Here is a 25,720-nt window from a genome sequence, read left to right on the forward strand (position 1 = left end):
AAAAATGTACCTGCCTTGCTTTTATTTCTTTGGTAACCACTGGTTTCCTTTCTCCTTAGATGCAGAATCCTGACACACTGTCAGCAATGTCAAACCCTCGAGCCATGCAGGCATTGCTGCAGATTCAGCAGGGCTTGCAGACGCTGGCAGCAGAAGCCCCCGGCCTCATCCCAGGGTAGGCTCACTGGACAAAGATTTGAAATCACACAATGGCTCGTTTCTCTAAGAATTTTAGATTTAATATCATTCTGCCTTTTATTTTGGTTACTGAATTGTTTTTAGTCAGTTTTCAGTGTTATATCTGCTTATTTTTAGTAGAATAGCCAATATTGTGTTAAAATGTAACCTGATGAAGTTGCCTGTGCTTTCCCTAGGTTTACTGCTGGCTTGGGGGCAGCAGGCAATTCTGGAGGCACTTCAGGAACCAATGCACCTAACACTGCGCCTAGTGAAAACACAAGCCCCACAGGGGGCACTGCTGAGCCGGGCCACCAGCAGTTTATCCAGCAAATGCTGCAGGCTCTTGCTGGGGTGAATCCTCAGGTGACAATGCTTTTTTCTACACACTTTGCATTCCTTAAATTTAGAATTTTCAAAAAAAGGCAAAAGCAGCAGCCATTTTCTGCTCAGAGTAGTGAAAAGTAGTATTCAATGATATTAAATCTAAGCACAAAGCAGGCGTTACAGAAATTGTTAACTTTGCTGCTATATCAGGTAACAAAGGAAAAATTCTTCAACCTAATGCCATAGTAGTTAGAAGCAGCCTTTCTTTAGAGTCATTTGAAATAAGCTTTATTTTATAAGAGTTTCTCAGGGAGAACCTAAAAATATCATCAGTGTTTCAGAACAGCTGTGTCTAGACTTCCTATTCTAGCCTGTGGGCGTTTATTGTCTTTGCTATGAACTTACCATTAACAGGGCTAGAGCATGGTTGGCTTAGGTGGTTAAGAGCACCGGCTATGCAATTCCTAGCATGCACATGGCAGCTCTCCACCATCTCTAACTCCAGTTCCAGGGCTTTTCTAACTTCTATGGGCAGCAGGCATACAATAGGCTAGTTGGTATTGTAATTGGATACATTTGGTATCCATATAAAAGAAAGTGTCTATAATTCTAAACTGTCTGTGCATGAGCTTTTTACAAAAAAAGTTTCTGCTAGCTGAGCATAGTGCCACACACCTGTAATCCAGGGGGCAGAGGCAGGCAGATCTCTGAGTTTGAGGCCAGCCTGGTCTACAAAGTGAGTCCAGGACATCCAGGGCTACACAGAAAAACCCTGTCTTGGGGCAGGGCATGGGAGGGGGGAAGTTTCTGCTTGTTCACAAGGCTCTGAAGCAATGGAATTTATTAAGCTTGTTTTGCCCTTTGTGGGAGAAAAGAAGGAGGGTCCCACGGAGTCAGATCCTAAGCCCTGTGTGCTTACTCCAGCCTATAAGGTTTTTTAAAAAGCAGTATCATAGGGCTGGAAAGATGGCTCAGCAGTTGAGAGCACTGGCTGCAGCCAAGCATGGTGGCACACGCCTTTAATCCCAGCACTCAGGAGGCAGAGGCAGGCGGATCACTGTGAGTTCAAGGCCAGACTGGTCTACAAAGTGAGTCCAGGACAGCCAAGGCTACACAGAGAAACCCTGTCTCGGAGAGGTGAGAGGGCGGGGGGGGGGGGGGGGGGGAGAGCATTGGCTGTTCTTCCAGAGGTCCTGAGTTCAATTCCTAGCAACCACAAGTTGCTCATAATCATCTATAATGGAATCTGAATCCCTCTTCTGGTGTGCATGAAGACAGAGCACTCATGTACATAAAATAACTAAATTAATTTTAAAAACACAGTATCATATATATGATCTATTTGTCATGGTTTAGGAACAAACTATTCTAAAATAGAGTGCTAAACAACTTTTAAATATAATGGATATTTAATTTATAAATTATTTTAAATTATATTTTGCTCATTGTAAATATATACATATATATGCAAGGATAAGTTATAGACTAAATAACACCTGAAAATTATTTTTCTTTGAAAATAATTAGATGGTCTTATGAGTTTTAGTTAAAATAGTCCATCCTATTTAATAAATAACCTCATGGTGCTGTACCTCAAGGCATAAGTAGCAATTTAAGAAAGCTCAGCAAACCAGCATGCATTATTTAAAATACAATAGAAGTTTTTGAAAAGTGGCTTGGGTGTAGCATAGACTAGCTTTCCTTAGAATGTGCTTCATTGTTCTTTTCAACAGCTACAGAGTCCAGAAGTCAGATTTCAGCAACAACTGGAACAGCTCAGTGCGATGGGATTTTTGAACCGTGAAGCAAACTTGCAAGCACTGATAGCAACAGGGGGCGACATCAACGCAGCAATCGAAAGGTTACTGGGCTCCCAGCCATCATAGCAGCATTTCTGTATCCTGAGAAAATGTAATTTATTTTTGATAACGGCTCTTAAATCTTTAAAATAACCTGCTTTATTTCATTGGAATTCTGTGCTGTTATAAACAAAACCAGTAGGAAATGTCCGGAGGTGGAGTGCAGTAAGATGTGCAGGTTTTCTGTATCTTTGGAACAGTGGGAATCAATGTTTCCGGTTAAGGCTGCTGCATGCATCAAACACTTGGCATTTATTGTAATTTTTTTAAAAATATCACCTTTTCTAATTGGGTGAACAAATTTTTGTCCTGCATCTGTCCAACTAACTTGCTTTTTAAACATAACCCTATGGTAGTAATTTATGTAGAATAAAGGCATTAAAAAGCAAATCATTTGCGCTCCATGATTTGTGGTACAATATTGCTTATTGTGACTTTGGCATGTACTTGGCAAATAATGCTGTAAGATTTATACTACTGACAATTTTGTTTATTTGTATACAATACAAATCACTGCACATTTCTAGGTCATCTAAGCAAAATTCCTGTAACCAAAAAGTAAAATAAGGATTCCTAATTGTGTAGAATCTTACAGCATCTTTGATAAACATCTCTCAGCAGAAGTGCCATTTAGTCAGGTTTGTTGAAAATAAAGAAAAACTAATTCTGGCTATCTCTTTAGGGACATTTAATTGTACAGACAACATAATGTAATGATATCTCAGCATTGACATGTTGCTGTAAATTACCTGTATTCTGTGCAGACTGAAGGAGCCTGTAGCATAGTCCAATGCATTTGCCAAGGCTTTCTGCTCCCATAGGTGTCTGAGCAGCGCTGGGTTTGACTGGAAGTGCTGATGCTTCCATTTTAATTGCCATATAAAAGTAGAGCTGTCTTGTGGGTGTAACAGCTTCCTCGTTCATAGGCAACAACCGGATTGAAAATGGTGAGGGAGCCACTTGTTTCTCAAGTGTTTGGCTAGTTCTATTAAGAAATAGTTGAATGTTGTACTGTTTGGAGGCTCAGAGAAGGGGGTGGGGGAGGGGAGAGACAGAATCTATTCCAGATTGGGCCAGCCTGAACTAAGTAATACTGGCAACCAAGATTCAGTAAAGAGTCTATGCATACAGTAGTGTCAGTCGGGTGAAAAACCAAGAGCCGTTTTAAGGATTTTGAGTGAGTTTGGCTATTCTATAGCCTCTTTCTTCCTTCCCCAAAGAAGTTCTCTTTGCCCCTTGGGGTGATGCATTCCTTTGGGACCAGTTAAACTGTAACTTTAGGGTCAGAGATCCATGTAACTGCCTCTGGTGCAGTGACTCGTAGGCCATTGCACTCTTCCTGTAGTTGCCTGAAATCATAATGTTAAAATAACCTACAATGAGTCAGACAAATAAAATCAAGGGAAACAGAAGGTGAATTCCATAACTGTTGCTTGCTATTAAAGAGTTGAGAGGCCAGGTTGCCCCCAGACTGTACAGTGGTCTGACACTTTCCCCAGGAAGAAAACATGTACAAAGGTTGGGGCGGAGGCGAGACTGGAGGAGGTCGGCAAGGATAGTCTCCACGTGTGTCTGCTCCCTGCCTTATTCCTCAGTATGCTGTTTAAAGACTTGTACTGGTGAACGGCGGTTCATAGCTGGGGCAGTGTCATAAGCAGTTTGATTAATTAATCATCAAATAACAATAAATCTCCAGCTTTTATACCTGGTCTGTGTTGCCTCTTTTGTAGAAAGATGCCTTTGTTTTTTCTCAACATGCCTTAATGTAAAGGCTATTTGGCCTGATTTACCCTGGATTTTGTGAAAAGTTAGACATTTCTTTTGTTGGGCACCTGGGTGGTGGTGGTACCACATTTAATCCCAACACTTGGGAGGCAGAGGCAGGCTGATCTCTGAGTTAAAGGCCAGCCTGGTCTTGACAAAGTGAGTTCCAGGACAGCCAGAGCTACACAGAGAAAACCCTGACTCAAAAAACAACAGGAACAACAGCCACAACGTCTTTTGTGGGGTGGGGGTTTGTTTGTACAGCAGCTCTTACTCTGTCACCCCAGCTGTTCTAAAATTCACTGTGATCCCAGACTGGCCATGGACCTGCACTAATCCTCCCTTTGTCTCCTCAGTGTTGAGGTAACAGGTGTGAGCCATCCTGTCCTCGAGTAGTGTAGCTGCAGTGAGCTGTCTAGAGGATTTATTAGACTTACTAAGTGTGCTTTCTTGATGTCTTCAGCTCACAGTGAGTCTATTTAGGACCCATGTAAAAACAACAGTGCCTATGGTTGGCATTCTTAGAAGTGCTAAGAAGACTCTGAGTGAAGGCATAGATTGTTCTTATGTGGAGTTCTTCAGAGCAAGTTGAGAAAAGAATGGACAGGGTGAAATTTAAACTCTAAACAAAAAAGTTACCAGATAGCAAATAGGCAAATGACTACTAGGTTTCTGTTCAGGATTTCTATGTGTCAAAGGAAGAAAGGGGGGGGGGGGAAGAGACTGAAATCTTGCATTTCAAGTGTGGCTTAAATAACATAGTAATAAATGGGATGGCTGAGTGGACAGGGCCTTGCCATGTGTCCCTAACTGGCCTCTGTGTGTTTTTTATTCTAATAAATGATATTTCCTTTTATGATGGAAAGGCAGCTGCGCATGATTAGAACAGAGATAGCCTTGAGACTGTTACAGGGCAGCATGACAAGGTAATAGAGCATACTGCAGAGAACGTATGCCCTCAGCATAGTCACAGCAGTGAGCTAGGGACTTAACCCACTCACAAAGTCCAAAAGAAACACTCTGGACCAAAGCATTTAGTTGTTTTGGGTTTAAGAGTATTTGTGTCTAATGAGACATCAAAGGGGTGTGCCTCGAGTCTAGATACAAAACCTATTAATGTCTCGCACACACCGGAAGGTGATTTTACACAGAATTTTAAATAACTTTGTGGGTGAAACTAAGTTTGAGTCTGCTAACTCATCAGAAAGCAAAGGTATGGCTCTCTGTTCCTGATGTAGACAGTCTAGCTGTTTGACATCACCATAACTCCTGGCTGGATACGCTGCCACCAGTGGGCAAGCATTTCCTTACACCTGTTCACACAGAAGTAGTGACAATAGGGCACACTGATACAGGGGGAGGACGTCACACACTCCCGCTGCAGCACAGTGGTCCTCCCACCAATGGCAGCTAAGGGACCAGGAAATGGGCCTTCTAGAGATGTGCGTCTGTTGCTGGCTGACCTTTTCAAATGTTTCTTCCAGAGTCAGCTGCCTAATTAGCAACTGTGTTGTTTTGTTTTGTTCTTTGTCCTAGAAGTGTCTCTTTGACAAGTGGGCATGACCGCTGGTCTGAGTGCACACCACAGCCTCGGTAGGCCCGTCACACAGTCAAACCATGTTGTCTACAGGCACCTTCTGATATCAGCGTTGTCTCCTTCACTGTTGTGGCCATCTTGTTGCAGGACCAGGCTGTTTTACCACTCCCTGGAAGCTCGCTTATTAGTAATGTCTAGAGCATCTTGAGTATTTACAGCTTCGATGAGTTTCTCTGCTCCAGAGCTTTATGCTATGTGTCCTGTTCCTCATTGCTTTTGGCTTGTTTCAGCACGGACCTTCAACAGTTTCTCCTTCTGTTTCTTCAGGTCATAGCTGCTAGTTTTTCCAGCACCACACTCCCTAATCAGATGGCTCACGCTGAAGTGTTGCCCTCTTTTCCAGCAGCTTGACTTCCCGCGCTGTAGATGAACAGAGGTGCTTCCTCCTTTTCTTATGGTGTCCGCTGGCCTTTGTGACATTTTAAACACAGTCTTTATACCACAGAGCAGAAAAAGAGTAAGTAGTACACGCAAGTCCTGACTCCGTGTAGCTGACGGGGAGACGCTTACGTTGGGCCTGTATGCATGCCTGCCATTTTATTTACTGCATTCTGAGAGCACCCCTGGGTAGATGGATCTGGGCAGCTGCTACAAGGTGTGTCACAGCTGGAGAGGACTGGAATGGTCTTGGGGTGAGGGGGCAGGGATGCTAGGTCAATTGTGCTGTGCACCTGCATCTTGACAGCAGGTCAGGTGTAGAATTTTCTGCTTGACATCATGTTGACTCTCAAAAGTTAGAGATTTTGGAGCACTTCAGATTTCTGGTTTTTACACCGGATTCCCAAATATGCACACCTCCCCACAACATAATGAGACTTTACAGCTATTTTAATTTAACAGGCAAAACAAAATAAATAGCAAAACACAACAGCTGTATAAAAAATTGTATTGACCAAAGTGTGGTTATAAAGCTCTAACTGTGTACTGTCCATTCTCTCATAGAGTAACATTAAATGTGTTAAACGTAAGGGCTGTAACAGGGCCATTCTTTGGCCAGCCTTTCGGATCTTACTAGGTGCCTCTTACTGCTCTCAGAACCTCCTTCCCCTGGGTTTTGTGCGTGCCATCTTGGCTTAGTAGAAAGCCTCCTGTCCTCTCTGGGCTCAGTTTGTGCCAACCCAGTGACTGATTCTGTGATCACTTAGCTTTCCCATCAACGACTGTGTTCTTTTCGTCAGAATATTTGGATTTTTTGTTTGTTTGCTTTTGGTTTGTTTTTCAAGACAGGGTTTCTCTGTGTAGCCTTGGGTGTCCTGGACTCATTCTGTAGACCAGGCTGGCCTCAAACTCATGGTGATCCACCTGCCTCTGCCTCCTGAGTGCTGGGGTTACAGGTGAGCACCACCACGCCCAGTTTGGTATTTTCACTTTTCTGTTCTGAAATTACCTTGGTAGGTATGAAAGTACCACTGTGTGCTGCTCTTTTCTGTCGTTGTGTTTTCCTATGCAGTGGTTCTCACTGCTACCTCATATCTCTAGTTTTGCTATGTTATGAATCGAATTGTAAATGTCTGATATGCTGCTCCCAAAGAGGTCAGGACCCACAGGTTGAGAACATCCTGTTGACATGGAGTAGGTGCTCACTGAACAGCGATTCAGTAGGAAGGTCTTTGTCCTTTGTTACTCAACTACTTTGTAGCAGTAAAATATAATTCTGTCATATATTCACTTCAACTCACAGAGACAGAGCAAGGCTGGGCTGGGGGGGGCAGTACCCAAACATCCTGCCTGTCAGGTCTGAGGAACTTCAGCAAGGAGGATAGCCTTGTAATAGATTCCGGACCAGGAGTGTAAGTATTTTTGTGTCTTCCTGAGAGTTTATATTATTACTGAATGAGAGAATTGTTTTTGTTTCTGGTGTATTTTGTGTGGTGAACACGGCTGTCAGGATGGGCATTATCTATGGCCTTGTGTGTAGAGGCCAAAGACCAATGTCACGTTTCTTTCACTGGTCACTCTCCTCCTTTGTTTGCTTGCTTGTTTGTTGAGACAGAGGTCACTGGGTAGGCTGGTCTGACTGTCTCCATGTTCCCAGCCCTGGCAGCACAGTACATCTAACAGTACCACGCTTTCTACATGGATCTAGACTCAGTCCTTAAGCTCGTGTGGCAGATACTTCACCAATTGAACCGTTTCCTAACCCTGTATCTGCCATTCTTAATTGAGAAGCAAGGGGCTAAAGATAACAGGGTGGGTGCCAGAAAAGTGTCAGCAGGTGGCAGTCTGGGTGAGTCTAGGTTGAGAGGTCACAGGCACTTGGCTGGCTTGGGTGTGTTCTATCTGTCACTTGGCTGGCTTGGGTGTGTTCTATCTGTGGCTCTGAGAGATACTGTGATCAAAAGGAACTTAGGAGCAAAATGTCTGTTGAGCTGGCAATGCCAGGTCATGGTCCATCGATGAGGGATGTCAAGGCAGGAATTTGAAGGAAGACATGCTTGCTATTCCACACAGCGCTACCTGTGATGCTTAGCCAGGAACTCTTAGCCAGCTGAGGAGGTACAACAGAAACCATGGAGAAACACTGCTGGCTCACTCACAGGCTGGCTTATAATCCAGGACCACCTGCCCAAGGATGGTACTGCCACAGCGGGCATGGCTCCCTTACATCTCTCCACACACATGCCCACAGGCCAGTCTGATCGAGGCACTTTCTTCACTAAGGCTCCACTTTGAGATGACTCCAGATTGTGATGAGTTGACAGTTAAAGCTAACCAGGGGCACTGGACAGATGGTCCAGTGGTTAAGAGCACTTGTTGATGCAAAGGACACCCACATGATCACTAACAACCATCTAGAATTCCTCTTGTGAACTCGGTCACCATGCACAAATGTGCACATACATATGTGCAGAGAAACACTGTACATGAAGTAACAAGGCATAAGCTAACAAGGACAGGGTGGTAAGGATCAGTGAGGTCTGGGATATGGTTGAAGGTTAACCAATGGGATTTACTGACATAGAGGTGTGAAGTTAACCGCTAGCTGATCAGTAGAGGAGCAGTGACGGGAAGCTTGGATCTGAGTGGTGGTGCTGAGAAGGAGGGGACCAAAGAGCTGCAAAGCAGGGTGAGCGGAGGTGACATCTCCAGGAGTTTAGTCATGTCAACTGATAGCTGTCACTGCTCGGTTGGACTTAGGAAAGGAGGTTCCTTATGGCTACAATAAGGAGTTTTGCATGGTGGGGTCAGATGGTAGTTATGGGAAGCAGAGGGGCACCACGATCAGAAACAATTTGGCAAGGTTGGTGAACAACTTGGAATAACCCCAGAGCTTGAGTTAGTCCCTTTCAGGAAGACTTGCTCGGGTGTGGGTCTTGATTGGTATAGACTTGTATCTGGAAGTGTACGTGGGCATCGTTCTGATAGGACTGCATGTTTCTTCAGCCTCTTGCATTCCACTCACAGACTCCATTTGATCTACTTTCATTTAATATGTAATTGGTTTTCTGGATCTGGATGTGCCAAGGAAAGATAAAGTGTTACCCATCACTGCCCACCCCCTTGAAGAAAGGGGGAGGGAAGGAGGGCAGGAAGACAAGTGAGGCATCAGAGAACTGTTACTTACTAAGTTGCTAATTGTATTCCAAGGTGACAGCCAGGAACAGTAAATGGCTCTTTCAAGACGGCTGGCTGAAGGGCGCCCTAGAACAACAAGGAGAGTTGGGTAGGCGACAAGGGGCTCATTGACTGAGCCTGACATCTTGGGCTTAACCCCCACCAGCCTTTTGAGGACCTTGATGTGCACACTTGACCATGTACACACAGACAGCCCTAAACATACAAGCAAGACTGTCTTAAAGTGTAAGATGAGTGGTGCCTGAGTTGTCGTCTGACCTCCAACTACACCATAGGACATACTTGCCACGTTCAGATGATCATGCATGCACATACAGATATAAAAATTCTTGGTCATCTCCAAATACTGATTATGTGTTAAAATACCAAAGGTCTTTTGTATGCTCAGTTTTCTTAATGATAATATTTTATTATGAGTTTATTAAATGAGCCTACTTCCCTTACAACCCAACTAACCCAAACAATAGGGAAAGAAGATTAAAGAACACAATAATGAAACCCTAAGGATATTAGTTCCAAGGAATAATTCTCCTGGCGTAGTCAGCAGGACCTCAGCAAACCACCAAAGTTGCTGCTGGAACCTGAAGCCTCAGCTGGAGTCCAAAGTGAGATCAGGACAGCCAGCCTGCGTTTCCACCTGATTCTAAAGCTGCCGGAAACATCTCTGTGTTGACACTACACTCCCCAAACTGGCTGGCTGTCCAGTCACGTTCTTCCTTGATAAAATGCTGAGCATTCATAGTGCTGACAGTCCACTTGGGATTGTGTCTTTCTCCTCCTCCCCCTCTTCCTCTTCCTCCCTCTCCTCCTTTCCCTCCTCTTCCTCCTCCCCCTCCTTTCTCTTCCTTTCCCTCCTCTTCCTCCTCCTCCCCTCTTCCTCCTCCTCCCCCCTCCTCTTTCTCTTCCTCCTCCTCCTCCCCCTCCTCCTTCCCCTCCTTTCTGTGTCTCTCCTTTTACTTCTTTCTCTGGCCTCTCTGATATAGGCTTCAGGAATGTTACTGAGTAAGAATCAGGAGTGGACACCCTTGTCCTGTCCCTGGTTTAGAGAAAATACTTCTTTGTTTTTCCCACTTATTGTACTGTTGGCTTCACATTTTTAGTATGTTCAGGTGTGTTCCTGTTGTTCTTGGTTTTTCTAGGTCTTTTACCTTGAAAAAGAGATGATGGTGTGACTTCTTTGGTTGACATGCCTGACTCATATTCTTGGAATAAGATGAACTTTGTTGGTGATGTTGGGTAGGTTTTTGTTGTTTTTGCTTGTTTGTTTGTTTGTTTTACTGGAACTTGCTGTGTCACCTTACTTGGCCTGGGAACTCAGAGATTTCCCTCCTGCTTTTGCCTCAAGAGTGCTGAGACACAGGCAAGCACCAGCCACACCACCTTCATTGTGTACTAAAAAGATTTTGTTTTTAATTTTCATTATGTGTATGCATGTATCTGTGCACATCTGTTCATGTGGGTGCTGGTGCCTGTAGGGCCAGAAGAGGGTGTTAGATCTCCTGGTGCTGCCATTCAGGAAGTTATTATCCACCTGGTGTGGTACTATGAACCCAACCCTGACCCTCAGGAACAGCAGAACTGGCTCTTGATCACTGAGCAGGCCATTGTTCGTTCTAAGCCCTGGAGTGTGACTCTAAATTACACTGTTCAAGTTAGTAAACTAATATTTTGTTGAGGATTTTTGTATCTATGTTCATCAGTGAAATTAGTGTCTGCCTGCCTGCCTGCCTGCCTCTCTCTCTCTCTCTCTCTCTCTCTCTCTCTCTCTCTCTCTCTGTGTGTGTGTGTGTGTGTGTGTGTGTGTGTTTATCTGGGTTTTATACAGAGTTAACAAAATAGCTTCATGGCATCCTTTCCCTTTCTTTGTAAGTACCACATGCTAGCGACGAACCAGTTTTGCCTCAGGAGCCATTTCCCTTTCTATTATTATAAGGAGTAGTTTGAAAAACATTGGTATTCTTAAAGTATGACAGGGAGCTGGAGAGATGACTAAGCAGTTAAAGCCATTGGCTGCTCATCCAGAGGACTCAAGTTTGATTCCCAGCACCATATGGCGGCTCACAAGTGACTATAACTACAGTTCCACCCTCTCCTGACCTCCAGGACCTAGCATGCATGTAGTACACATACATGTACATGTACAGGCAAACACTCATAAACATACTCTTTAAAATCCAACATTCTAAGGCTGGAGGAATGGCTCAGAGGTTAAGAGCACTGACTGTTCCTCCAGAGGTCCTGAGTTCAATTCCCAGCCACCATATGGTCGCTCACAACCCCTCTTCAGGATTGCAGGCACAGATGTGGACAGAATACTTACTGTACAAATAATAAATAAATCTTTTTTTAATCCAACATTATATAAATACTATTCCAAGATGCACCAGTGTGGTGCTGACACGCTGAACACAGATGGTAGGAAGTGAACAGGTCTAAGCCATTGTTTTCTTAATAAGAGCAGAAAGCTTTGTGTGTGCAGTAAAAATTCTAGTCCATAACATATAGTGGTCTCAAATCTGGTCTGAGGTGTTTCAGAGGCAATGCTCAAACATCTGTCATCCCATATGCCCCACGGGGAGCTGGGAGGCAGAGGAAACCCTCAGAAGGTTGCAGGTGAGCTAACCTGGCTAGTGTCACTGCTCTAGTTGGTGGCTCAAACCTGGGAGAGCCAGCCTAAGAATGAGGTGGCCTAAAGTCATGCAATATCCAACTTTATTCAGAGTGTCAAATAATTTATATTCTTAGGGTTACCAGGTGGTGGTGGCGTACACCTTTAATCCCAGCACTCGAGAGGCAGAGGCAGGTGGATTTCTGTGAGTTCGAGGCCAGCCTGGTCTACAAATGAGTCCAGGACATGCAAGGCTACACAGAGAAACCCTGTCTCAAAAAAAAAAAAAAAAAAAAAAAAAAAAAAAAAAAAAAAAAAAAAAAAAAAAAAACCAACTCACTAAACAAATAAATATATTCTTAGGGTTAGACAATGTCATGAGCAAAATTCACTTGAGTTCAACTTGTATACAGTCACCCATGCTTGGAAACATCACGGAAGAGCAAACAGCAATGTGAAAAATGAAGCGAACCACTCCTATTTACTACATGTGGGAGGAACAGTCTTGTTTTCTCACAACTCTCAGAAGTCTCGCAGCCTCATTCATGCATGGAGGCTGCAGTGTTGCGTGCATGTGTGTACTCCAAGCTTCTGTGACTCTGCAGCGCAGCAGCACTCCAGAGATACCTGGACGTGCTTGATCTTAAATTAATCTGTGGTTATTGCATGTCAGAAACCTGTCACTATCATCACCGAGGCCAAGAGGTGGAGACAAAGCGAAGCCTTTGTTTTGATTTGGTTTTGTTTTTTGAGATAGAGTCTCTGTGTGTAGCCCTTGCTGTCCTGGAACACACAATGTAGACAAGGATAGCTGGCTTCAAACTCACAAAGATCCACCTGCTTCTGCCTCCTGAGTGCTGGGATAAATGGCCTGTGCCATCTCACATTAAGTTCTTTATTCAGATTCAGCAATCGCAGTAGAGTTTGACTGACTGACTCCAGCCAAGTTACAGGAGTGTGGTGGGTGGAGCCACAAAGAAAGCCAGTCATTCTAGAGTTCAGTTTTGTCCCTTTGCTCTAGAGGCTCAGCCAGCTCTAAGGCTTGTGAGGTCTGTCTCTCACCATCTCTTGGCAGTCTTTGCTTGTCTGGGCGCAAGCGGCTATTTGAACCCCAAGTCTAGCTAACATCTGCCAGTGCCATCCTTGCTCTCCTCCAGGGGCATCTGTGCTGTAGGGACTGGTGGGGTAGGCACTAACAGAACAAACCGTAGATTGTGTGACAAACAAACTCACATACAGCAGAATCCTCTCAACAGTGTGAGGTAGAAATGCCTTCATAAACTGGGTGGTGGTGGCACGCCTTTAATTCCAACACTCTGGAGGCAAGAGGCAGGTGGGTCTCTGTGAGTTCGAGGCCAGCCTGGTCTACAGAGTGAGTTCCAGAACAGCCAGAGCTGTTACACAGAGAAACCCTGTCTCAAAAAAACAAAAAAGAAAAAGAAAATGTCTTCATAATACAGAAAACAAATATGCCTTCCTGCCCGCCCCCTTCGTTACTGCAGCCAGTTTTTTGTGGCCCCACACTCCCTGCCCCCTTTTTTGAGCTGTAGTGTGCACTGCAAGGCCTACCAGGCCTCATCTGTTTAGAAGCTGGTCTATGTTAGCTCAATTTTCTTATCAATTATATTTTATTATGAACTTATTAAACGAGCCTACCTCCCTAACAACCCGACTAACCCAAACAATCGGAAAAAGATAGTAAAGAACACTATAATGAAGCCTTAAGGATATCTGTTCCAAGGAATGATTCTCCTGGCGTAGTCAGCAGGATTTCAGCAGACCAGCAGTTCCACCAAAGTTGCTGCTGGAACCGGGAGCAGCAGCTGGAACCTCAAGCCTCAGCTGGAGTCCAAAGCCTTGAAGCCTTCCCTGGAGCAATGGAGCAGTCTCAGTCTGTTCAAGGATGTTTTTCACCAAGCTCCCCCAGGAAGTAGTTGGACTTTCTGCTTCCTCAAATCTAAGTGGTAAACATCCTGCCCTCTTCTCCATCCCACACTTGGGATCAAAACAGAAACAGGTTTATCTGCCCTTCAGGTCTGTTTGCAATTCTATCCACTGAGTTGCTTTATTAAGCTTTATGTCCAAGCTTTTTAGTTTTTTAGAATCCCTCTGCTGAATTTCTCGTTGAACTAGAATTTTCATCCAAATTGTAAGTTGACTTCATCAGAAGTCTCTTGCGGTTATCTGTTACTAAACACAAAATATTTGGGGTGTGTGTGTGTGTGTGTGTGTGAATGACTATGTGCCGCATGTGTACAGAAGCCTGCAGAAGTCAGGAGAGGAATCAGATCTTGTGGAGCTAGAGGACCAGGTGGTTGAAAGCTACCATGTGGCCGCTGAGACCACACCTGGGCCCTCTACAAGAGCAGTTGGCACCCCTGGTTTTGTTTTGGTTTTTTTTTTTTTTTTTAGTTTTTCGAGACAGGGTTTCTCTGTGTAGCCTTGGCTGTCCTGGACCTGCTTTGTAGACCAGGCTGGCCTCGAACTCACAGCGATCCACCTGCCTCTGCCTGCCGAGTGCTGAGATTATAGGCATGCGCCACCACACCCGGCTGCATTTGGCACTCTTAATTGCCGACCCGGCACTCCAGGCACCATTTATCTTTTTTGTTGTTGTTGTTTGTTTGTTTGTTTTTTGTTTTTCAAGACAGGGTTTCTCTGTATATCCTTGACTGTCCTGGGTTAGGGCCAGGCTGGCCTTGAACTCACAGCGATCTGCCTGCCTCTGCCTCCCGAGTGCTCGGATTAAAGGCATGCGCCACCATGCCCGGCTCCATTTATCTTTTTTATTTTTATTTTTTATTTTTTAGATAGGATCTCTTTATGTTTCTTTGACTAACCTGTAACTCACTTTGTAGACCCGGCTAGCCTGGAAGTCAGAGATCTGCCTGCCTCTGCCTCCTGAGTGCTAGGATTAAAGGCGTGCACTGCTTTCCATTTATCTTTTTTTTTTTTTTAGCTAGAGTTTTCAGTTCTATATGTAGTAGTTTAATATCATTGCCATTGCATCCAGCTATTGGGGTGTTAAGAACCAAAACAAAGCCAGGTGGTAATGGCAGTGCACACCTGTGATCCCAGCACGGGGTAGTGGGGGCAGAGATAGGTGTACTTCTGTGAGTTCAAGGCCAGCCTGGTCTACAAAGTGAGTCTAGGACAGCCATGGCTACGCACAGAAACCTTGTCTCAAAAAAAAAAAAAAAGAAAAGAAAAGAAAACAAAACAAACAAAAACAAAATATTCAAAACAAAAAAAATTAAATAGTAAAATATAATAAAAAGGTAAAATGGTGTGGGTGGGTGTGTGCGCGCGCGCACGCGTGTGTGCACACTGAATGTGACCACCTCACTCAGGTCTGCTAACCCTGGAGCCTGCCAGCCTTCTGGATGGGATTTACTGCATCTGTAGATGAGTTTACTGCAGTTCCTCCGGCCTCCCACTGGGCTGAGCTCTGGAATGGTCCCTATTAAGTTGCCAGGGTGAGTGCTGATTAATTTTAGAGCATGCCAGTCCTTGTGTATCAGAACCTGGTGCCGCTGGCTCCGATAGACTGTGCAGCCTGGAACCTGTTTGCTTCCCATTCCCTCCAGAGCATCCCCTTCCACCCTCTGTGCATCCAGAGGTAGTGCGCATCCCAACTGAAGTGTGTCAGAGTGGGGTCAGCAGGGAGAGATGTGCAATCCCAGACCTGTGCACAGAGCTTTGTTTCCATGGTAACATCAAGCTAAAGGCCTGCCCCTCGCCACCGAAGGTGGTGTCAGTGAGCACACTGTGTCTATATCTGACCCTCCCCCTTTTCATGCTTTTGTGGCTGTCTCCATGGCAACACAATGACAGGGAGTTCCCAGGGTCCCTGATGTTGATTGCTCCTTGTTCTCTGGTCCCCAGAATGGCTGGTCTCACACAATAGCCTGCCTTCTCAATATGGTGGCTAACTGTATAGCACTCTGAGATATAGGGGGTGACAAAACTGATTGCATCCTTCAAGCTTGCCTATCACACAGGCTGAGTCACCCCACATTAGATTTAAGGCGTAAAGGAAGAGTGGTCTTTACTGACTAGGACAACTCCCAGCCCAGAAAGCTCAACTTTTACCTGTTCCCAATGCACATTCTCCCCTTAAACTACAGTCTCCCCTTTGTTACCCTGACTCTCAGCCTCACTGAGAGTGCAGCGGCCCAAGACCTGTTAAGGTGGCAGTAAACAGAGTCTCCTTTTCTGTTGTAGCAAGCCCAGCCTATCTGTAGTCTAAACCCAATTCACCGCACCCCTTTCTGTGCTCTGTTCTACCTCCACTCTCATCCAAATCACAGCTTCTCTCTGCAGATCCCACCTGATCACCAGCCAGCGTCATGGCAGAGGTTGCTTCTCCCCTGTGGTTTGTGTCAGTTGTTCAGTGGGTCTTTACTTGGTCAGAACCCCACCAGCTCTGGGCTTCACCATGAAAAGTCTCTCGGATGCTTCCTTCCTGGCGGTGCTCTACCTAAACTAGTTAGGCAAATAAGGTTCCAGACCAGGCTGCTCTTGACAGTTGCTAGGCTCTGAGGTTGCTAGGCTCTCAGGTGGGCTACCTGAAGCCCCTGGTCAGGATGGTTCAGTGTGCTGGTGAGGCTTCTGGTGGTGGTTGCAGTGCTGGGGTCAGACTTAGGCCTTGCAGATGCTAGGCAAGTGCTCTCCACTGAGCTGTCTGCATCCCTGAGACACTGATTGTGAAGTGGTCTGTCTGGTCCAAGTCTTACCGGGATATGCTTTCACTTCTGTCGTGGGAAGGGAGTTGGGCACAGAACAGTCTACCAAGGACTCTATCTTTCAGCAGATCCTAGACCCAAGTCCAAGGCTCTTGCTGTGTCCTTCCTCATGAGGACTCTACCTGAGAATACAAGGTGTCCTGTTTTTCCCTCTTGCGGTAAATGGAGCCATCTAGAACCCCAGCTTTGTGTTGTCATCCTCCAGCCTTCCAGAGGACAGATCCTAGATGGGACTCAGCAAATAGTTGTCCTCAGTGTGGGGGAACTCTTATTTTTGTTATTATTTTGAGACAAGGTCTCAAAATATGTATGCTCTGACTTGCAGGGGAACTCAATATGTAGGCCAAACTGGCCTTGAACTCAGAGCTTCAGCTGCCCCTAGAATGCTGGGACTAAAGGCAAGCCTCAACCACACGAGGCCCATGTGGGGAACTCTTACCCTTACCTGTCGGGAGTATGAACATGGACCATGTCAAATCTGAAGCCAGGCAGGGGGAAGAGCAAAGGCTTTGCATTTCCCCAGGATATATGGTCACTGTCCTTGTTGCTGTGACCAAGCACCTGGCAAGCAGCGTGAGGAAGGGTGGACAGGCTTATCATGGCTTTATAGTTTGACAGGGCACAGTCCATCACGGCAAGGACCGCACCGTGACTGGAGCCAGTGGTGACTGATCACCCTGCACCCAGGGTTAGGAGGCACAGAGCAGTGATGCCTGCGGCTCAACTCACAGTCCCCTTACTCAGTGTAGGACCCAAGCCCATGGCACGGTGCTGCCCACATTGGGGTGGGTCTTCCTGTGCCCATTAACCTCAATATTAAAAAAAAAAATCCCTCACTGGGCATGGTAGCACACATGATAGTCTTAGTGCTCTGTGAGTTTGAACTCTGATGTATATAGCAAGCTCCATGACAGCTGGGACTACAGAGACACTATCTCTAAAAAAAGAAAATTCCTCAGGTCTTCCCATCAAGTTGACGAGATGATCCACCACACTCACAGCTACTTGTAACTGCTACAAGGAAATGGAGCCAACCTGAGCTGAGCATCAGTAAAACAGAAAGCGCAGTGTGTATGCAGTGGAATGTTGTGTTGTTGCAAAAAGACCCAGTTCTCTCAAGCAGGATCTAGGACCTAAACCTAAAACTTTTATGTGCATATATGATGTGTGTATGTGTGCATATGTGTGCCTGAGTTCAGGAAGAGATCTTAAGGGTGAAAAGCTGTGAATGCAGGAAGGGAACAAGCCAGAGAGGACCAGGGGATATGGGGGTTGGGGGAAGCAGCTAGAATAAAGCATTCTATATAATGTTAATTATAGAGAATTATATAATTATATTGATGTAATTATGAAAATGACGCCAGCTATGGGAGTGCATCCCTTTAATCCAGCAGCGAGAGGAAGAAACAGGTAAATCACAGAGGTTGAGGTCAACCAAGGCTACACAGATAGACCTTGTCTCAAAAAACCAATAATGATGATGAATAAAAGATATAAATGAGAGCTGGAGAGATGGCTCAGAGGTTAAGAGCACTGGCTGCTCTTCCAAAGGTCCTCAGTTCAACTCCCAGGAACCACATGATGGCTCATAAGCATCTATAATGAGATCTGGTGCCCTCTTCTGGCCTGCAGTTGTACATGCAGGCAGAGCACTGTATACATAATAAATAAATACATTTTTTAAAAAAAGATATAAATGAGGATGCCGGGCATGGTGACACATGTCTTTAATCCCAGCACTTGGGAGGCAGAGGGAGGCAGATCATTGTGAGTTTGAGGCCAGCCTGGTCTACAAAGCGAGTCCAAGACAGCCAAGGCTACACAGTGAAACCTTGTCTCAAAAAAAAAAGTAAAAAAGATATAAATGATATTATAAATAATAAACAAAACAAAGCCTATGATTTAAATGTTTAAGTGCTTGGCAGTGTGGCATGAAATGACTTGCAGTGAATAACTGGGTTTTGTTCAGGTTACTATTGCTGAGACCAGTTTCCAGGGCATTTCCAGGGTAGCAAGTTTCATCTATTTGTACAAATACGGGCACGAGCCATTGTTCTTTTAAAAGGTAGTATTTTCTAGCATTGATTACAGGATTTCCTTTGACCATCTAGTTATGTTATACATGATATTAGACTCAGGTCTAAGCTTACTTTTTAACATCCTTCCTCTTTCTCCTGCCACACTTGCATACCACCAAGCACACCACACACTCCAACCAACGACCTCCACACACTGCAGTTTGTTCCCAGTTAAGAATTTAGAATACAGCCAGGCGCGATGGCACACGCCAGTAATCCCAGCACTCGAGACAGAGGCAGGCGGATCTCTGTGAGTTCGAGGCCAGCCTGGTCTACAGAGCGAGTTCCAGGTCAGCCAGGGCTACACAGAGAAACCCTGTCTCTACACCAAAAGAATTTAGAACACATCATGAGTATGGGGCTTGGAAGCAGAGTGCAATGTAAGCCACGGGCGTGAGGTGATTGCTTCATCTGAGAGCTTCCATAACGGCAGCCTCGATCTCTGAGAGACTCTTGTCCACGTTGATTTGGATAAAGTTTTCGGGAGCTGCTGGGGGCTCCAGAATGCTGAACTGGGACTGCAGTAACTCAGGTGGCATAAAATGCCCTTTTCTTTGGAGCAACCGACCGGAAATGACCTCAAATGACCCGCAGAGGTAGACCACCAAGAGCTTTGCCCCAGCCAGCATTTTTTCCTTTACTGACTCATCACTTTTCACAGGCACATCACTTCTTCCTTGTATCAAGATGTCTCTGTACGTTTTCTTCAGGGCTGAACAGGCTAGAACAACATGCTGTCCCAAGGCCACATCTCTATTTCCAAAATATAGGAAACAAAACACAAAAAGGATGAGGGCTGCAAAATTAAGACATTTAAAAAGCTGTGTGTGTTTGTTTGTTTGTTTGTTTGTTTTGAGACAGGGTTTCTCTGTGTAGCCTTGGCTGTCCTGGACTACCACTGTAGACCAGACTTCAAGGCTGTTGATTCTAGGCAGTGGACTAGTCTCTGCCAACGTGAAGTGTTACTTGAAAATGGAGATTAAGCGTTGGGCACTCCCAACCTTAAACTGAGGCTCTTTCATCAGTGAACCAATAGTCAGGGGCTCAAGTGTTACACCCCTGGGCATCAGTGTGCGCCTTGTTAAATGGCCCGTTCAGAGTTGACCGGATACCTGGTATGCACCTGTGCTAAGTGTCCGGCTTCACCCAATGGATGATGCATCTAAGGTATGACTTCATACCTTAGCAAAATGTCGTGCAAGCTGCAGAGCCATGGAATCCTGTCCTGAAATTAAAACAGAATCAAAGTAGTTTTCCAAGTATTGCTTATAGAGAAACAGTTGTACCACAGCCATGGAAGTTACCTCCAGAGAGACCTTAGTGGTTGTGGGAACTGGCCATGAACAGGCTGGAGGGTCAAGACCACATCCCCACAACCACAGAAACGGCTCCTTGGTTCTGATGTCAATGGCTCATTTCATAATAATATAAGTTCCTGTAAGCTAGAGTACTTTATACCTCCTCCAGCCTCCCCACTGTAAATGTCTCCTGTCTTGGATGCTCACACACCTCTTACCGTGGCTAATGTGTTCTTTCAGTGCCTCTGGTCAGAACCTACAGCTAAGCACGTGATCTGCAGCTGATCTACCCCTGTATGCTCAATTTTCTTAACCAATATATTTTATTAACAACTTAGTGACCGAGCGAGCATATGTCACTTATAACCCAACTAACCAAAACAATAGGAAATGAGGATTAATGGACACAATAACAAAACCTTAAGGATATCAGTTTTGAGGAGCGATTCTCTTGGCACAATCAGCAGGATTTCTTCTGCTGGAACCCAGAGTAACCAGAACCCAGAACCTCAGCAGAAGCCGAATCCCTGAAGCCTTCCCTCGAGCAGTTCTCTCTAGGAGCATCTCGAAGTACAGCGATGAACAGCAAAAACTATCCCAAGTCTCCAAAAAGCCCGCCTCCAGTTCTGGGCTCATTTATATGTCTCCTCCCAGAGTCTGTTCACAGGGTCTTTTCAGCTGGCAACAATCAAGCTCCTGCACAAGGTGGTCGGTCTTCTAGTGGGTTAACCTCACCTGTTCTCACACAAGACCATTCCAATACCACACTTGGGATCCTAAAAAACGGGTTTATCTCTCCTTCATACCCTAGCCCTCGAGTTAACTTCTTCATGACCATTTGAACTTGTCTTCCAAAATGACTCTTGAATTACCCATGGCTAGCCAAGGTTTCTTGCCACATTCAAGCACTGGCAGAGATAAAAAGGATAATACTATTATAAACTTTTTAGTTTTAACTTCTTGGATATGTTTTAAGCTTAGTTATTTTATGTGAGTGTTTTGCCTGAGTGTATATAAGTGCACTGAAGCCATGCAGTGCCCGGGAGGCCAGAAGAGGGCTGGGGGATCCCCTGGAACTGGAGTTACATGCAGCTGTGAGTGGCCATGTGGGTGCTTGGAAGAGAGCCCCAGACCTCTCTCTGCAAGAGCAGCCAGTGCTCTTAGCCAGTGAGCCAGTCCTCCAGCCCCTCAGGTGTGGCTCTTGGGGGCTGTGTAGCAGAAGGTGGCTCAGCCTTAAGTCCCACTGTCAGCCAAGAAAGTTCTAGCCCCTTTCCTGGGATTCTGTAGAAGTGTTGTCAGTCACCACTCCCACACCCCATCCCTTAATCTGCATTTAAATAGCTCAGATTCACTTCTGGGGTTAGGGTTAGGGTTATCAAGACCTTCAGCTCATCAGGGAAAGTGTGGCCTCTGACTAGGCCTCCCCCCAAGGAGTGGCCTAGGGGCTGAGCTATTAAGGATGAACATGGGCCACCCAGTGAAGGAAGAAGCATATCCTAGGGACAGTGGGACAGTAGGCACAAAAGCCTACAAGGAGGCAATCCCAGTGTGCTTTCTGCCTCCTGTTTCAGATCCATAGGGTAAAATCTCAGCTGTTGCTGCTGTCGTGCCTTGACGAGCCACCATGGACTAAACCCTCTGGAACTGTCAGCCCAACAAAATGCTTTCTGTCACAAGATGCCTTGGTCATGGTACAGCAACAGAAGAGTAGGACACGGGGCCACATTTGAGTTTGCAGTGGAGTTTCACCAGAACTTGGTGGCCTGGCAGAGGTAAAAGGCCCTCGGAGCCACTAACTTCTCTGTATGAGCAAAATGGAGTCTACCCACTTGAGGACTGCAGGTTAAAAATCTGCAGCAAGCTGTGGCAGGCTGTACACAAGGTAGGGCAGAGGTGGCGCGCTCCTACAGCTGACTCATGGAGAAGCTCAGGTTCTGGGCTAACAGATATGGAGGCATGACGCAGAGATGCTGGACCCCCATAGACAGCGTTACCTGGTCGCTCAGTGGTACCCCTTTCCCCATCTTCATCCGGTTCTCTTCAGAGTGGTAGTCATCCGCATCGTAGAATTTCCACCCCAGCTTTAGGGACAAAGAAGATACAAGTAGCGTAGGCAAGGCCCACGGGACAGGCCCCGGGAGCTTACTGGCAGGCAGGTGTAGAAATCACTGATCTGGGACTGCCCCTCTAACCGATTGCCTCGCTCACCACGACCAAAAGGAAACCTGGATTGCCATGCTAAGGCGTCTGCACAAACCATGGGCCAGAAGAGAGGAAGGAAGTAGTGGACAAGCACACAGTAGATGCAGGAAGTTACCTTGGAGGCCAGCAGTGCACCCACGGTAGATCTGTGGAGAGAATGCACACATTGCCAGTTCTGCACAACAGATGTAGGTGCAAGCTGAGAGAGAGACAGGTGCCACGGATGGTATTAAAAGGCAGGCTCTTCTGTGGCTGGAAAGCAGAGAGGCCTTTAACCCTGGAGCCTAGAGATGGCCTTCGCTGTCCTAAGGAGGACCAGTGAAAATGTATTAGCCAGAAAGCAATGTGTCAGATCTAATTAAAACACTGAACCAGCCTGGCGTGGTGGCGCACGCCTTTAATCCCAACACTTGGGAGGCAGAGGTAGGCGGATCGCTGTGAGTTTCGAGGCCAGCCTGGTCTACAAAGTGAGTCCAGGACAGCCAAGGCTAACACAGACCCTATCTTGAAAAAGAAAGAAAGAAAGAAAGAAAGAAAGAAAGAAAGAAAGAAAGAAAGAAAGAAAGAAAGACAAAACAAAACACTGAACCATAGCTGGGCATGGCAGTGCACCCAGAATTCCAGCATCATGCTGGGTGATAGTTTTATCAAAGATTCAAAAGAGGGGGTTGTTGGTTTTTTGTTTTAATACCATTGAGCCAAGTGTGGTGGCACAGGCTTTTAACCCCAGCACGTGGGAAGCAGAGGCAGGTAGATTTCTGTTAGTTTGAGGCCAGCCTGGTATACAGAATGAGTCTAAAAGTCTAAGACAGTCAGAGCTACACAGAGAAACCCTGTCTCAAAAATAAAAAATAAAAAAAAATAAAAACCCTGCCGAGTTTGTTTTGTGTTGGCCAACTATTCCTGGGTATGGGGCCTGCCTTGAAGTGGTTAATACATCCAGTGCGTGAGGGGTTTAATAAAAAGTTTAGCCGGGCGTGGGGGTACATGCCTCTAAACCCAGCACTTGGGAAGCAGAGGCAGGCAGATCACTGTGAGTTCAAAGCCAACCTGGTCTACAAAAGCAAGTCCAGGACAACCAAGGCTACACCTTTAATCCCAGCACTCAGGAGGCAGAGGCAAGTGGACCTCTGTGAGTTCGAGACCAGCCTGGTCTACAAAGTGAGTCTAGGACAGCCAACAAGAAAAAGAAAAACCTAAACAAAACAAAAGTTTAAATCCTATACCACTGTTTTTCAAGGATTTCTCTATAACGCCTTGGCTGTCCTGAACTCTGTAGCCTGGTCTACAGAGTGGGTCTAAGACAGCTACCCAGAGAAACCTTGTGGTGGGGGGGGGTCCGGGGGTGGGGGGCGATAATCAGTGCCGGGCGTGGTGGCACACACCTTTAATCCCAGCACTTGGGAGGCAGAGGCAGACACAGATCACTGTGGATTTGAGGCCAGCCTGGACTACAGAAAGAGTCCAGGATAGCCAGGGCTATTACACAGAGTAGCCCTGTCTCAAAAAACAAAAACAAACAGACAAAAAATCATGCCTAAGATCAAATTAGATTAGTAAATAATTTATGAATAAACGTGTTAGCCACCAACTGTAGTCAAAAGAAGAGCTGAGTAGTTCTGGGTGTCAACTGGCAGGAACAGGGTAGAAGGGAAGGAAAAATCCACTCCTCGTGCTCCATCCAGACGAGGATGGAGCAGGCTCAACTAGGGGACATGCACACGGGACCACAGTGGGACAAAGCTCATCAGCAGTGGATGGATCTAAGGTTACAAGCCAAACTTCAGGGCCCAGATGTCTCCCAGCATGTTGGTCTAAAAGACAGGAGGTCACCAGGAGGCCGCAGGAGCAGCAGCAGCGTGCATGCCTTTAATCCTGGCCAGACCGATCTATGGAGTAAATCCCAGACTACACAAAGAAGCTGTCTCCATAAACATAAAATAAAATAGGACAGCCAGTGGAGGAGAGGGATATCAAAAACCAGATTGGAAAGGTTTAAGCTTATCCCAGCAGGAGCGGAGATGGACCCCGTGCCATCAACATTCCTCCATCTCTCCTGCAGAGTTCTCACCCCGCTGTCCCTGTCCCTGTCACTCAACTGAGTTCTCCAGCTCTTCCATGAGTCCCCAGCCCCAGAACTGTTTCTGAGTCAGCCCTGTAAGGCCACTCTGTTAGAAAACAGACACCAATTATGTTCTCTGGCTCATCTTTCCCGCCTCCAGGACAAGGACAGTCTGAGACCTCAGTATGGGCTGGGTGCGGTTCTGTACAAGAGAGAAGGGATTTCTGGCGGGGAAGAGATGGCGACCACAGTGATGGGCTTCCCAATTCTACAGCAGCGGGATTCTCAGCTCTGTGGTTTCTGTTTGTTCATTCTATGGTGCTGCGACTGAACTCAGGGCATGATGTCATCAAACACGCCACCACTGAGCTACACCTACAGCTCTGGGCTCTTTGTACCTTTTCACTTTCAGTTCAAAGACTCTTGCAGTTGGATGGCGTCTATCAAAGCAAATGCCTTACCGCTTGCTTACTTCTGAACTGGCTGTGCTGGGAAGAAACTATGTTTTTGCAGAGTTCTAGAACTTTCCATATGAGTATCCCAGCTTAAGCAGGGACATGATCAAGGAAGGCTATACCTTTGCTGGTTGATCTTCACTCTTCAAAATCTATTCAGAAAAATCCAGAAACTAACCAAGGAGGGAGACCGTCTGCCCAACCAGACAAAGCTTTGTCAAGACACAGGACAAGTTTTGCCTCTTGGTTTAGCCCTTTGCTCCCTTTCACCTTGCTCTGAAATATGCCGCCAGGCCCAGGGTTGTAAGGCTGAAGGCTGAGAAGTGTGACGCGCCCTCCATCCCCCACCCCGCATTTCCTATGTTATAACTTTCCACTCTTGTGCCCAAGCAGCCTCCAGGCTGTGCTATCATTTCGAGGCTGCTAGCCACCATTTACAGGCCCTCTGCGTTTTATCCATGGTGACCCTTAGAGTGCTGCCAGCGAGGCAGGAGAGCAGGGGGTCTCGGCAGGAGCTGCAAAGTCAGGGCTCCCAGCGCTCCCGCCGCCCCACTGCCTCCCGGCTCCCGCCCACCTGCCGCCTCCGTGACCTACTTCCCAGAGCCGCTCACGCCCATCACTAGCACCACCGCAGGTGCTTCCATTTCCCCGCTTCTTGGTCCTCAGCGCCCTCTTCCGGGTCAGACCCCGCCCCTTCCTTGACGTCATGTGGCCACGCCCCCGCAGTTCCTGAGCTGACCGCTGGGTAATGTAGCTAGAGGTCACCTGCTGCCATTTCCAGATGATTGTCTCCTGCAACAAGAAATCCACCGGGACATTTGGACAGTGCTAGAAACAGACACACTTTACTAACAAAGACAGCAATGAAGGACAAGGAGTGGGCCGGGGGAGATCTCTCTGTTTCTCTTTCTGTCTCTTTCTCTCCCTCCTTGTCTTTCTATCTCTCTGCCTCCCTCTTTTTCTCCCTCCCTC

The 25,720-nt window shown here is 46.1% G+C and overlaps 2 protein-coding genes across 5 annotated transcripts in view; one reads left to right on the top strand and one right to left on the bottom strand.

Annotated features, from left to right (window-relative positions):
• UBQLN1 (ubiquilin 1) overlaps positions 1-4,065 on the top strand; it is a 40,001-nt gene extending 35,936 nt beyond the window's left edge. For both annotated transcript variants that reach the window (XM_084794556.1, XM_084794557.1), the window contains 3 exons: positions 60-175; positions 375-543; positions 2,238-4,065. In XM_084794556.1, the coding sequence (XP_084650682.1) occupies positions 60-175; positions 375-543; positions 2,238-2,390 (438 nt within the window). In that variant the 3' untranslated portion in view covers positions 2,391-4,065. The remainder of the gene's footprint in view (positions 1-59; positions 176-374; positions 544-2,237) is intronic.
• A 7,995-nt stretch (positions 4,066-12,060) lies between these two features.
• On the bottom strand, positions 12,061-25,515 carry IDNK (IDNK gluconokinase). Of its 3 annotated transcripts, none has more exons than XM_084794577.1 (5): positions 25,343-25,495; positions 22,346-22,377; positions 22,024-22,106; positions 19,913-19,956; positions 12,061-19,484 (listed from the first exon to the last, which is right to left on the bottom strand). In XM_084794577.1, exons 1-5 carry the CDS (start codon positions 25,390-25,392, stop codon positions 19,139-19,141), a joined length of 555 nt encoding a protein of 184 aa, XP_084650703.1. In that variant the 5' UTR covers positions 25,393-25,495; the 3' UTR covers positions 12,061-19,138. The 3 variants fall into 3 exon arrangements, with proteins under 3 accessions (XP_084650703.1, XP_084650702.1, XP_084650704.1); XM_084794576.1 differs by having other exon boundaries at positions 22,024-22,110; positions 22,347-22,377; positions 25,343-25,458; XM_084794578.1 differs by lacking the exon at positions 19,913-19,956 and having other exon boundaries at positions 19,258-19,484; positions 22,024-22,110; positions 22,347-22,377; positions 25,343-25,515.
• Between the last annotated feature and the right edge of the window lie 205 nt (positions 25,516-25,720).

The sequence above is a fragment of the Acomys minous genome, assembly GCF_964271855.1.
Source record: "Acomys minous genome assembly, chromosome: 9".
Taxonomy (NCBI): domain Eukaryota; kingdom Metazoa; phylum Chordata; class Mammalia; order Rodentia; family Muridae; genus Acomys; species Acomys minous.